General features: G+C 53.2%; 6 protein-coding genes across 6 annotated transcripts; all 6 read left to right on the top strand.

Moving 5' to 3' along the window:
- The first annotated feature begins 63 nt into the window (after positions 1-63).
- On the top strand, positions 64-1,822 carry BX661DRAFT_179611 (uncharacterized protein). The gene is given in 2 exon segments (XM_051535249.1): positions 64-454; positions 466-1,822. 2 exon segments carry the CDS (start codon positions 127-129, stop codon positions 1,560-1,562), a joined length of 1,425 nt encoding a protein of 474 aa, XP_051393075.1. The 5' UTR covers positions 64-126; the 3' UTR covers positions 1,563-1,822.
- On the top strand, positions 1,801-3,693 carry BX661DRAFT_179612 (HAD-like domain-containing protein). The gene is given in 3 exon segments (XM_051535250.1): positions 1,801-2,529; positions 2,626-2,856; positions 2,871-3,693. The coding sequence occupies 3 exon segments, from the start codon at positions 1,934-1,936 to the stop codon at positions 3,490-3,492; spliced, it is 1,449 nt and encodes a 482-aa protein (XP_051393076.1). The 5' UTR covers positions 1,801-1,933; the 3' UTR covers positions 3,493-3,693.
- Positions 3,548-4,748, top strand: BX661DRAFT_179613 (uncharacterized protein; the record flags this gene model as incomplete). The annotated part of the gene is made up of 5 exons (XM_051535251.1): positions 3,548-3,727; positions 3,787-4,081; positions 4,112-4,156; positions 4,187-4,221; positions 4,248-4,748. Coding segments are annotated over exons 1-5 (941 nt in total), but the record flags the coding sequence as incomplete, so codon positions are not given.
- A 1,594-nt stretch (positions 4,749-6,342) lies between these two features.
- On the top strand, positions 6,343-8,579 carry BX661DRAFT_86557 (uncharacterized protein). Its single transcript, XM_051539537.1, has one exon. It carries the CDS (start codon positions 6,494-6,496, stop codon positions 8,402-8,404), a length of 1,911 nt encoding a protein of 636 aa, XP_051393078.1. The 5' UTR covers positions 6,343-6,493; the 3' UTR covers positions 8,405-8,579.
- Positions 8,580-9,432: 853 nt separating this feature from the next.
- BX661DRAFT_179619 (uncharacterized protein) lies at positions 9,433-10,447 on the top strand. Its single transcript, XM_051535252.1, has one exon. It carries the CDS (start codon positions 9,601-9,603, stop codon positions 10,333-10,335), a length of 735 nt encoding a protein of 244 aa, XP_051393079.1. The 5' UTR covers positions 9,433-9,600; the 3' UTR covers positions 10,336-10,447.
- A 263-nt stretch (positions 10,448-10,710) lies between these two features.
- BX661DRAFT_179620 (uncharacterized protein) lies at positions 10,711-11,729 on the top strand. The gene is made up of 2 exons (XM_051535253.1): positions 10,711-10,873; positions 10,960-11,729. The coding sequence occupies exons 1-2, from the start codon at positions 10,784-10,786 to the stop codon at positions 11,662-11,664; spliced, it is 795 nt and encodes a 264-aa protein (XP_051393080.1). The 5' UTR covers positions 10,711-10,783; the 3' UTR covers positions 11,665-11,729.
- The last annotated feature ends 1,066 nt before the right edge of the window (positions 11,730-12,795 follow it).

Raw genomic sequence — 12,795 nt, forward strand, 5'->3', positions numbered from 1 at the left:
AATTAATATCTTTTTATTTTACTCAGCCAAACCTAACCTAACCGAACCTAACCGAACCAAACCACCAAACCAAACCAAACCAAACCAAACACCTTTTATTTTCTCTTATTAAACACCCTAATTAGGATGGCAAACACTGTCGACAAGTACTTTGATCTCGTTGATCAGAACCAGCAAAAGTTTATCGAGACTCTGCGCGAGGTCGTCGAGATCCCGAGCGTCAGCAGCGACGCATCCAAGCGCGGCGAAGTTGTGCGCATGGGCGAGTGGCTGCAGGCGCGGTGGGAGCAGCTGGGTGCACAGTGCAAGCGCATTGACCCGGGCAAGCAGATTCTCGAGGGCGAGGAGCTCGACCTGCCGCCCGTGATCCTGGGGCAGTACGGCAACGACGCCAACAAGAAGACGGTGCTTGTGTACGGGCACTACGACGTGCAGCCGGCGTTGCTCGAGGAGGGTGGGCGACAGACCCGTTTACGCTCGTGGAGATGGACGACGGGCGGCTGGTCGGGCGCGGATCAACGGACGACAAGGGCCCGATTCTCGGGTGGCTGCTGTGCGTCGAGACGCATAAGCAGGCTGGGCTGGACTTCCCGGTCAACCTCAAGTTCTGCTTCGAAGGCATGGAGGAGAGCGGCAGCGAGGGCCTGGATGCCATTATTATCGACCAGGCTGACAAGTGGTTCAAGGGTACGGACGTCGTGTGCATCAGCGATAACTACTGGCTGGGCAAGAACAAGCCGTGCCTGACGCACGGGCTGCGCGGCGTCAGCTACTTCCACCTGGAGGTCGAGGGCCCTGGCGCCGACCTGCACTCGGGCGTCTTTGGCGGCACCGTGCACGAGCCCATGGTCGACCTGGTGCACCTGCTGTCCAAGCTGGTCGACACCAACGGGCGCATCCAGATACCGGGCATCTACGACCAGGTCATGCCCGTGACCGACGAGGAGGAGCTCACATACGAGAACCTCGAGTTCAGCCACGTTGCGCTCGCCACAGACCTCAAGCACGACGTCATTATCCACGCCGAAGAGCGCGACACGCTGAAGCACCGCTGGCGCTACCCCACTCTGTCGATCCACGGCGTCGAGGGCGCGTTCTACTCGCCCGGCGACAAGACAGTGATCCCGGCCAAGGTCAAGGGCAAGTTCTCGCTGCGCACGGTGCCCAACATGGAGCCCAAGCGCGTCGCCGAGCTGGTGACGGCGTTCCTCGAGAAGGAGTTTGCCAAGCTGGGCAGCAAGAACCGCATGCGCGTTATCGAGACGCATGGCGGCCGCTGGTGGTACTCGTCGCCTAACCACCCTAACTTTGTGGCTGGCGCGCGCGCCACCGAGCTCGTGTACGGCGTCAAGCCTGACTTGACGCGCGAGGGCGGGTCGATTCCGGTCACGCTGACATTCGAGGAGAACCTCAATGTCAACGTGCTGCTGCTGCCGATGGGCGCGGCCGACGACGGCGCGCACTCGATCAACGAGAAGATCGACCGCCGCAACTACATCCAGGGCATCAAGCTGCTGGGCGCGTACCTGCACGAGGTTGCTGTGACTGATATGACTGCCTGAGTTGTGGGTGAGGGGCCTGAGTTTTGGTGTGGCCCGCGAGGGAAAGAGTGGCCCTGTTTTAACTGCAGCTGGCCGGTCACATTACCACTGCAGTGTGCGCGCACGGCTTGGCTACTCGCTTTACGATCTTGTCGAGATTGGCAAATCGATGGGCATTCGACAACCAAAGAGCTGGCGCCACCTGTTTCTCTCCCTCCCTCGTAACCCATGCACTCGCTCACTCCTTCTTTTTTAAGCCCTTTGCTCTGCTTTGCTTTAAAAATATCTAATTCAGCAAAGACACCTCTTTTATCTTTTCAACCTGCTTGTCTTTTACATTCACATCCACATTCGCATTCTCATTCACATTCACAATCACAATCACAATCACAATGAGCGATGCAGCCACGCAGTCTTTCACACGGTTCTTCCAGCCGCTGCTAACGACATTCTCCAACCCAAGCGCGCTCGTCTTCCTCGGGATATTTGTGTTTTTCGCGCTGCGCAGCTACTTCAGCAACAGCCAACCCCCAGCGTTCTCCATGGGGTCCGTGCAGCAGCAGGCAGCGATTCCCGCGCAGAAAGACTACACGCCACACGAGCTCGCCCAGTTCGACGGGCGCGACGAGGGCACGCAGGTTTTGATGGCGGTGCGTGGTACAGTTTACGATGTCTCGCGTGGCCGTGGGTTCTATGGGCCGGGCGGGCCGTATGCCAATTTTGCCGGCCGGGATGCGTCGCGCGGGCTGGCAAAGTCGGACTTTGCAAAGGAGATGTTGGCGGATTTGGACGGGCCTATTGACGCGCTGGAGGGGCTGGATGCGTCGGAGATTCAGTGTTTGGATGAGTGGGAGGGGTTTTTTGCCTCAAAGTACCCGGCCGTTGGCCGACTTGTCGAGCCCAAGGGCGGTGAGGCCGTGGAGGCTGCGGAGGCTGTCGATGCTGCGGAGGCTGTCGAGGCTGTGGAAAAGAGCAAGAAGGACAATTAGTGATTTTCTATTTTCACATGTTTGGAGTGGAGAAATTAGAGTTGCCTGTTTTTTTTCAAGAAGGGTTTAAATACACGGGGATAATCCACCCTTAGCTTTTATTGCGACTCTCCTGTTGTCCCCCTTTATTGCTTCTCCCACTTGTTCATTATCGATTGTTTTTCTGTCCTTAACCGCTTCTTTTCTTGGCTTTATGCTCCAACAATGTCTGGCCACACTCCTATCAAGGCTGTGATATTTGACATTGGCGGGGTTGTGGTCCGATCACCGTTCATCGCAATCTCCTCGTTCGAGCGTGAAAACTCACTACCCCCAACTACATCAACGTAAGCATATCCAGACAAGGCAGCCAAGGCGCATTCCAAAAATACGAGCGCGGCGAGCTCGCCCACCAGGACTTTCTCGATCTCTGGACACGCGAGCTCAATGACTTTGAGCAAAACAATTCGGCCTACCTTTCGTACGTCAAGCGGCATGGCCTCGACCGGCATTTGGTTCTGCCCACGGTATCGGGGACATCGCCGGGTGCGCGGATAAACGGATCGGTGTTATACGCGCGAATGGTGGAAATAACCCGGTCGCTTATTCCAGAGACAATTGCGCTGATCCGGTGGCTGCGTTCCGAGGGATACCGGGTGGGCGCGCTAACCAATAGCTTTGGGGCGGAGCCTGTGGATGCGCACGTGCGTGGGCTGTTTGGTTGCTTTGTTGAGTCAGCGGCGGTTGGGATGAGGAAGCCGGAGGAGGCCATTTACTTGATGGCGTGTAATCTGCTGGATGTGAGGCCGCGGGAGTGCGTGTTTGTCGATGATATTGCGGCGAATCTGAAAGCTGCTTCAAGCCTGGGCATGGCTGTGGTGAGGGTGCGTGTGGGCGCCGAGATGGCGGCTGTGGAGGCTGTGAAGGCCATCTTGAACGCGCGTGCGGGCGCCGGTGCCTTTTCAAACGCAGCAAAAATCTAACAATGAAATAAAAAGATGGCGATCACCACTTTTTTTCATTATCTCCCTCCCTCCCTTTCTCTCTCTCTCTCTCCTTTCTTTTTTCTCTTCAAATTCGATTTCAAATTATTTCAATTCACCTTTTACCTTTTATTTTATTTTATTTTTCAGCTTACATTTCATTTGGAATCATGTTTAGAATCGCCGCTCGCCGCGCCAGCGCTGCGCCCGGGCTCCGCCTGTCAGCCGCGCAGAGGTCCTTCGGCAGCAAGGCGCAGCCGCCCTCAACGCTGCGCAACATCTCTGGACAGCCAGCACACTAGCAGTCGGAGGCCTCGGCTACCTCTACGTAACAGACAGCAGCGCCGGGATCCACAAGTACATAAGCACGCCACTCCTGCGCCTAATGGACGCCGAAGCAGCCCACGATCTTGCGATCACGGCCCTCAAGCATGGGGTGCACCCGGTGGACCGCAAGCCAGACGACCCACTGCTGGCCACTACCCTGTGGGGCAAGCGGCTGGGTAACCCCGTGGGCTTGGCGGCAGGGTTCGACAAGAACGCGGAGGCCGTGGACGCGCTGTTTGCGCTCGGGTTTGGCGCCGTGGAGGTCGGCAGTGTGACGCCGGTGGCGCAGCAGGGGAACCCGAGGCCGCGGCTTTTCCGCGCGGATAATTGCGGCACGGTGATTAACCGCATGGGCCTGAACAACCAGGGGATGGAGGCGTTTGCTGAGCGCGTGCGGTCGCGGTTCTGGCGTCTGCTGGCGCGCAAAGCCAGCGCCAGGGGGAGACCGTGGCGCAGCTCACGCGCAATGTCAATCGCTCGGCGTTGCCCGACCGCCTGCTCGGGATTAACCTGAGCAAGAACAAGGCGTCGGCGGCGGAGTCGTTCGAGGACTACACACGCGGCATAGCCAAGCTGGGCGCATATGCGGACTATGTTGTGATCAATGTGAGCTGCCCGAATGTGAAGAACATTGCGGCGGCGTCGGATATCGGGGTGCTGCAGGATACGGTTCGGGCGGTGACGCGGGCGCGCGACCAGATGCCGGAGTACCGGCCGCCGGTTGTGCTGAAGATCGGGCCGGACAACGACGTAGATCAGCTGCGGGTGATTGCGCAGATGGCGCTGGAGTACGGGATTGACGGGATTATCACGGCGAACACCACAAGGACCCGGCCTGCGGAGGTGCGCGGCTCGGAGGTTGCCCTGGAGGAGGGCGGGCTGAGTGGCCCGCCGCTGAAGTCCCTGGCCCTGGAGACCACCCGCAGGATGTACCGCTGACTGGCGGCCGCATTCCCATTATTGGGTGTGGCGGGATTACGTCGGCGGAGGATGCGCTGGCGTTTGCTAGGGCTGGAGCATCGTTTGTGCAGCTTTACAGCAGCATGACGTTTGATGGGCCTGGGAAGGCGCGCGAGATCAAGGATGGCCTGGTTGAGCTGCTCAAGGGCCGCAGGTGGGAGGATGTGGTTGGCGAGGACAGCAAATAGAAAAAAGGAGTGATGTTTTGTATTGATTTTCTATTAAAGTAAAATCAATTAATCGATGGGATGAATGGGCGGACGGGTGAACCGATTGCAAGAGGCGAGACGGGACACCTGCTTTCCTTGTCTGATTAACAGCGGGGTTCTGGACTTTTTCTTTTCTTTTCTTTCTTTTTCCAGGTGAGGTTTTCTCAGGGCCGAGCGCCTTTCTCTTTCCTCCTTCCTCTTTCCATTCTTTCATTATTATCTATTTACACATGCAGAAAATTACTACTCCTACTCCTACTACTATTATTATTTAGACCTGTAAATGATTCCTTCTCCCTTATTTTTACACCCCACACAACAAACTTGACCCAAACAGTAGAATAAAAATAAAAGTGTGGGAACAAACAATTATTATTCTTAAGCTTTTCTTATTTTATTTTCGCAGTTATTTTTGAAATTTCAAAAAGAAAAAAAGCAAGTAAATGCGCAGGAGGGGTTCAAAGCGAGAATATGAGTATTTGCCAACTACAAGTGGAGTGTGGATATCATCGGAAGAAGGTGCGGGAATGGCAGCAGAAAATGACGTTCACCAAAATGATATCAAGGGTAAGTTGAGTTGACTGATGTTTTATTTTTTTAACAGTGATGTTTTTTTTAATATGAAATCAGAACTAAAGTAAGGAACCTTGATAATGATAGAACAAGATGCAGATAAATAAAAAATATAGACTTCAATTTTTTTTGCTTAAAGAGCTGGAGGAAAGGTGTAAAATCTTTTTTTTATTCCAACTGGTTAGCTGGTTAGTTGGATGGTTAAAAAAAAAGAGCGCTATTTATAACATTTGTTATTTTTTTTCCTGTCTCTCCCCCCCCTCCCTTTTTTACTTTGTGTATGTATGGTATGTATGTATGTATGTATGCGCATTTTTGTTTGTGAAAAGAGAAATAGCGTGCGGGGGATAATAAAATAGAAAAGAGCTAAAAAAGAGTTGTGTGAGTGTGTGAAAGGGGCATGTGTCTTTTTACAGAATACCTTTTGCCCGCTTTTTTTTATTCCGCTTGCAACACAGACCTAGTTGTGTATCTCTTTTTCCTTCTTTCCTCTTCCTTTCCTTATTGCTTTTTTTTTGTTGTCCACTCTAACTAAATCTATTTTATTTTTCATTTACACTTTGCGCTTTAATAGCCAGATACAGCGGCCATTTGCATCAGTAGCAGCAGCAGCTCCGATCGGCAACAGCAGCACAGATCAGCATACATCCAGGCTTCGACAACGAGCAAAAGAAGGAGTTGCACTTCCTTCACTCAATATAAACATTGGCAGATCAGACTCAATGATGCCGCTCGGCACAACAGCCACAACACAAACGACAGCCACAACACAAACAACAACACAACAACAAACAACACACTCGCGGGAAATCTCATCGCCACTCACGCCCCTCGAAGAACGCGTATTCCAGCGCGCCGCAAACTTAACCACCACACCCTCGTATAATGTATTTGACGACGACGAGGTGCTCAAAATATGCGACGACCAGGACATGACCGCCAGCCTTGTGCCGCAGGGAGGCGGGCAGCAGCAGCAGCTGGCGGCTGCGATGTCGCCTCATGGATGGAGGCTGGACGGTAATTCCGGCAGTAATATCAGCAACGCCAATGGCAATGCCATTGGCGTTGGCGTTGGCGATGCCGGGAGCGGCAGCAATGGCGGCGGCGGCGGGATCGGGAATCGCATTGCGTTGCGGTCGCGCAGGCTGGCGCGGATGGTGGCTAGCCGCCGCAAGGGCAGCGCCGAGGGGGCGCAGCTGCTTGGAGCGCGGCTGGCGCCGACTGGAGGCGCGGCGCCGGAAGACGGCCGGCGCAGGCAGCAGCGGCGGCGGAGCGGCGGCAGTACAGGAGGGGGGCGCATGCCGATCCGGCCTTGGCCAGTGTCGAGTCCGGGCATTCGGCCTGGCGAGTACTCTGGCGGCGGCAGCACATCGACCATTCTGCCGCTGCGGTCACCGCCAGCATTCGCGCCCAGGCCGCACGACAACTCGCGGTGGCGGTGGCGGCGCGGCTGGGGGCGGCCGCAGTGGCTGCAGCTGAGGGCGCCGCGGCTGCGCAGCAAAAGCAGCGTTGCGCCCAGCCCGGCGCCGCGCATGCACGCGTTCCCGACGGGCGGCGACGAGCCCAAGCCCGGCGCCGCGCCCCCGGCGGCCGGGCGCAGCGTAGGCAGCCGCGTCTGGGGCGCGTTGCGCGCGTTCGCGATGCCCGGCGGCTACAACCGGTTCGGCACGCGCGACAACGGCGCGTACACCGAGTCTATCGGGTTTCTTCTGGCGTTCGCGCTGGCCAGCGTGGCGTTCATCATGTGGGGCGTGCTGGCGCCCAAGGCGCTGTGCAGCACAGCGCAGACGTTTACGGCGGCCGACGTGGCGGCGCGCAAGTTCGTCGCGGCCAACGGCATCGTGGCCGACTTTACATTGTCGCGCACCAGCTTTGGCAGCGCCATGCACGGGTACAGCGGCTACGACGTGTCGGCTGTCTTCCCGCTGCTGGGCCAGTTGGCGCCGGCCGTGCGGCCCACGCTGCCAGGGCGCACGGCGGCGCTGCTGGACCGGTGCGTGGCCGGCGACAGTGCGCGGCGCTTTGTCGAGCGGTGGCACGCCGAGTCGGCGCTGTTTGCCGGCATGGACGATGATTTTCCGGCGCAGTGCCCGTTCCCGCAGTCGCCGCAGACCAGTGGCGCGGCCTGTCTGGTCGGCGCCTGGCCGCAGTTTGCCGCGAGCAAAGTTGGCGTTGTCAAGGTCAACGCGTCCGAGGTGCGCGACCGCCACGCGTCCGCCGCTACCTCGTGGGTGGTCCTCGACGACAGCGTCTACGACGTGTCCATGTACCTTGCGTACGCGTCCGACCCTATTATGCGCAATGGCTCGGCCGACGCCATGCGCACGCCGCGCAGCGAGACAATGTTTCTGCCCGAGAGCCTCACCGCGCTGCTCATTGATCGCCCCGGCCAGGACATTTCGGCTGCGTTCTATGCGCTGCAGCACGTTGACGCGGCGCTGTACAAGCAGTGCATGGATGCGCTGTTTTTGCGCGGCACCGTGCTGGACACCCAATCGCCGTTTGCCTGCGCGAACACCAATATTGTCGCCTGGGTGACTTTTGGCCTGTATTTCCTGCTGCTGCTCGTGCGCTTCGTTGTGGCCGAGGCGTACGCTGCCATTCGGGCGCGGCGCGCGGTTATCAGCGGGAGCAGCGGTGGAGGAGGCGGCGGCGGCGGCGACGATGGCAGCAGCGCCAGCAGCCATCTTCCGGCGGCGCTAGGCGACGAGGAGCAGGCGGCTGGCGTGTCATCGTGCCTCGTCGTTGTGCCGTGCTTTGACGAGCCCATCGAGACTCTCACGCGCACGCTGCAAGGAATTGCGCGGTCGACGCATGCCGATGCACAGACTTGCTGTGGGTGATCAACGACGGCGACGCTGCTGTGCTCGGAAGCATCCTGCGCATTCTGTCGCATGGCGGCGGCGCCAGCGATCCAAGTTTTACGGCGCCAGTAATAGCGCTGGCGCTGGTGAGGGGCTGGGCGCCGCGCGCGTGTACTCTGGTTTCTATGAGTGCGGAAGACATCGTATTGCGTATGTGGTGGCTGCCAAGGAGGCGTACCAGGGCCGGGTGGACTCGCTGATGATGGTGCTTAACCTGTTCCGCAGCCTGCGCGAGCAGCAGGGCCAGGGCCAGGCAGCAGCAGCAGCAGCAGCAGCAAGAACAGAACACCGCAAAGACAATTTTTCTCGAGGAGGAGCTGGAGGCGCAGATGACGCAGCTGGGCCATGCGCCCGGCGACCTCGCGCAGTGCCTTCTTCTCGATGCCTCGATTATGCTCGACCCGCTGGCCATCACGCAGCTGGTTGCGCACATGCACCGCAAGCCCGCCACCATTGCGCTCTCCGGCGCGCTCTACCCCGTGGGCCGACCGGCGTCGCTTCCGCAGCTGCTGCACTTTGTGTCCTTCTACCTGCGACACTTTGTGTCGCCAATCTGCGAGAGCCTAAGCGGCACCACTTGCCCGACCGACCAGCTCTTCACTATGTACCGGGTGCGGCTGGCCGATGGCGAGCCATGTCTCGGCGATGACCAGCTGGTGGCGTCAATGGACGCACTGATGAAACCATCAGTGCGCTGTCGGCACCGCACGTGGCCGGCCAATGACTGTCTGCTGGTGCCTAGGCTGGTGCGGCGGTTTCCGCAGTGCCGATGGGCCTTTGAGTCTAATGGCCGTGCTGAGATCGAAGTGACTCCCGCGCGCATGGCGGCGTTCGACCCCTATGAACGCCAGTTGTTCCGCTCGCGACTCGTAACGCTGTTTGATATCCAGCGTGGCCGCATGCGCAAGCGCGTATGGCCAATAATGTTCGCACACCTGCTTTTCCCGTTCATGGCGCCGGCGGCCACTTGCATGCTGTACCTGGAGATTGTCATTTCGGTATTTGGCGATAGCCCGGCGATTGTCGTCTCGGAAATTACCGGCGCCTTCCTTGCCGCCACTGTGCTGCTCCTTTTGGTATCGCGTAAAGCGCATTTGGCTGTGTATTTCCTCGTATATAGCGCCTTGGCCGTTCCGTTTTACAATGTGTGGATTCCGGTTACGGCGTTTTTGTCTATGAATCGCGTATGGTATTCGCCTGAGCATTTGGATGCCCAGAGGCGTGCGGCTGAGGCCAATTTTTTGCCGCCGGCAAACTACGAAGCTATTAAGAGTAATTACTTGAGAAGGTTCAGTGAAGCGAGGGAGAAGAGTAATCCGATGCAGGATTTGTCGTCGGATTCGGAACCCGAGGATACTTTTCCTCCACTGCCACAGCTGTCTGCACAGCCATCTTTGTTTGCGCCCCTGTCACTGCTGCCTTATAATGAGAATGCCAGTGGTGGTGGGCTGGGACTGCATATAACGGATAATTTGCTTGCATCGCCAGGCTCGTTGCCATCGTTTGATCTTCGATCTGTGGTCGTCAATAGTGCGCTTTTGGCGCAAGCGCATGCGGTTTTGCGCCGGATTTTGGCGGATTTGGGACGTGTAGTGGAGTTGGAATCAAACGAGTTTTATTTAGTTTGTGAGCGTGCTTTGGCCGTGCTTATTCCGGCGTATCCTGCGAGTTCGGTTGCTGAACTGGCTGTGGCTGTTAATCGGGCGATTGAGGATATTTTGGCTAATAGGGTGCTGAAAAGTCCAGTAACTACAACCCCCCCTTCTGCTGCTGCTGCTGCTGCTGCTCCCCCTCCAGTGGCGGCTGTGATTCCAAAGTTTTCCATTACACAGGGGAGTAATGCTGGGTATTTGCGTGGTGGAAGACCTGTTAGTGTTATCATGGAAGAGGAGTCTGATGAAGAACATTAACCGAATAGGAAGGGAAGGGGTTTTTTTTACTATTTTTTATTTAATTTTCTTGTGTATAGATTTCTTTAATTTTCTTTATTTTTTCTCGTTTGTATTATATAATTACAATTTTCTTATTTTTGCTATTTAAGTTATCATTTGAATTATTAAAAAAGAAGAGATACTATATCGACAAATATTGAATATATTAGTATGATTCTGGATACAATTTAGTTCAATTTTTTTATTTATCTTGATCGGATGAACATAAATCACCGATTGATTGATCGGTATAAAAATAAAAATAAAAAAAGCTCACTCTATCAAAAAAAAAATTATAGTAATTTTTCTCTACAATTTTTCTCACACTCACTCACTCTTACTTTTTTCTTTATCTTTTTTATAATTTTTATATTAACACAAATTATTAAATTATTCTCAAATCATTCATTTTTAAAAAAAAAAAAGCATGTGGAAAATAACCCAACACCTGCGACTCGCGCAACCTGCTCTAACAAAATACACACGCACACACTTATTCTGCAACTCCCAATACCTTGTACAAAAAAACAAGACTTTCACTACCACCGCACTCCGCCAGCTCTCCCACCAGGGTCCCTCTCTAATTCATCCAATTTGGAAAAGGAGCTTCATAGACAACAGGCGCAAGACGATATTGCTGAAGAACTCGCTCAACATCAGCGTCAATCTGATCTGGCACCGGAAATTGAACGACTTGATCCACATACCGTCCCAGGGCTCTACCCGGAATTCGACACCTTGAATGAAAATCATGAAGAAGAGGGAGTAGAAGTAGAGGGTGATGATTCGTGGTATGTTGATACGACTTTTGCCGAGCCCCTATGGAAACGACGCGCCGCTAGTCATCTGGGAAGACCCCAAGTGAACGTGGATGATTTCGCCCAAGGTAGTTTATTCGAGCTTTGTCGGGCAGTTTTGGAAATGGATACGGAAAATGTAGTTGTTATGGATGTTTCCGACAGATGTGAGTGGACTGCACGGATGGTTATTGCGGAGGCGAAGAGCACTAGGCATATGCGGGCTATGTCTGAGTCTATGCTAAGGGCTATTAAGGATAGGAGTCGTGCTAAGGGTATGCAGGTGCCAGCTATGATTAATGTGGATGGGAGGGAGAGTGAGGATTGGATGGTTGTGGATTTGGGATCGTTTGTGGTTCATCTGATGACAGCTGAGGCAAGGAAAACTTATAACTTGGAGAAACTGTGGGCTACGCCATTGGCTGAACTTGAAACCGAGTTTGATGCTGAGGATATGGAGGTGATTGAAGATGCGGATGAACCTGTTGGTTCTGAGCAAAAAACAAAATAGTTAGATTTTTCACCTTTGGTGTGTATAGAATACAAACGGCATTAATTAATTGCAATACAATATTATATTATAGAAAAAGAAGAGTAAATGTTTAAAAATATTTTTACAAGCATGTTTTTAATTGTTTTTTAAAACATGGATTTTTGACTGGATGACTTTGTCACCGAGGGAATAAAAAAAGGAGAAAAAGAAAACACACCACCTGGTGTGATTCACATTGTAATATCTGTAAAGTCAACCTCATCAAGGTCGCATACAGTGTATGTAGCGACTTTAGTATTTGCCTTGTACTGGGATACAAGACGTATCCTGTTTGTGGTCCTGTTTTCCGAAGCCAACTACGGAACCCCCATTCGGCCTCATTAATCAGATCCTCACGTTCAGCTGGTGTTAAATCATCGCCTGCCAAAGTGTTTTGCTCTCTGCTTCTGCTGCTGATGTTGCTGCTGCTGGGTCGTTTCTGGGAGACACTGGCGTGAATGCTATGGATCCAGCACTGGTCATTATGTAGATGGAAAAATAAAAGTAAAGTAAAATATCTATATATATATATGTGTGAAATGAAATGAAATGATGCAGCGAAAAAGCTAGTAAACGCAAATAGACAAAGAGTAAGAGGGGAAGGGGAAGAAGGTATGTGCACGAACGAGAATTTATTTTGTTTTTTTACGCGTGTAAAATTTACTGAAACGTTGAAAAATAAAAAATAAAAAAAAAAGAAAAAGAAAGAAAAAGAGACTTTTTAGCGAAAGCAAAATAAAATTAGAATGGTGTGCGCAACATGCGCTGCTTTTTTATTTATTTTGTTTTACTCTTTCTTTTTTTTATTCATTCCTACTTTCTTCTTTTTTTGCTCTGTCTCCGCACAATGCCGCTGCATGTGCAAAACATAAATTGCAATTTTTTTGACAAAACAATCGGAATATTTTAATATACGCGTGTGATTCGACCATTTAATAAACAAAAAGGTATATATTTTTTCTCATTTTAATTTTAAATATTAAAAAATTTTACCACGCTTGATACATGTCTTGCGTTGTTTTTTATAATTGATATTTTTCTTCCATCTTTCAATGGCCAGTTCTTTCATTTGGTCACGTAAAAGCCACAAATGAACGCCATCAAATCCAT

The sequence above is a fragment of the Kickxella alabastrina genome (assembly GCF_025024165.1).
Source record: "Kickxella alabastrina strain RSA 675 chromosome Unknown BX661scaffold_6, whole genome shotgun sequence".
Lineage (NCBI taxonomy): Eukaryota > Fungi > Kickxellomycota > Kickxellomycetes > Kickxellales > Kickxellaceae > Kickxella > Kickxella alabastrina.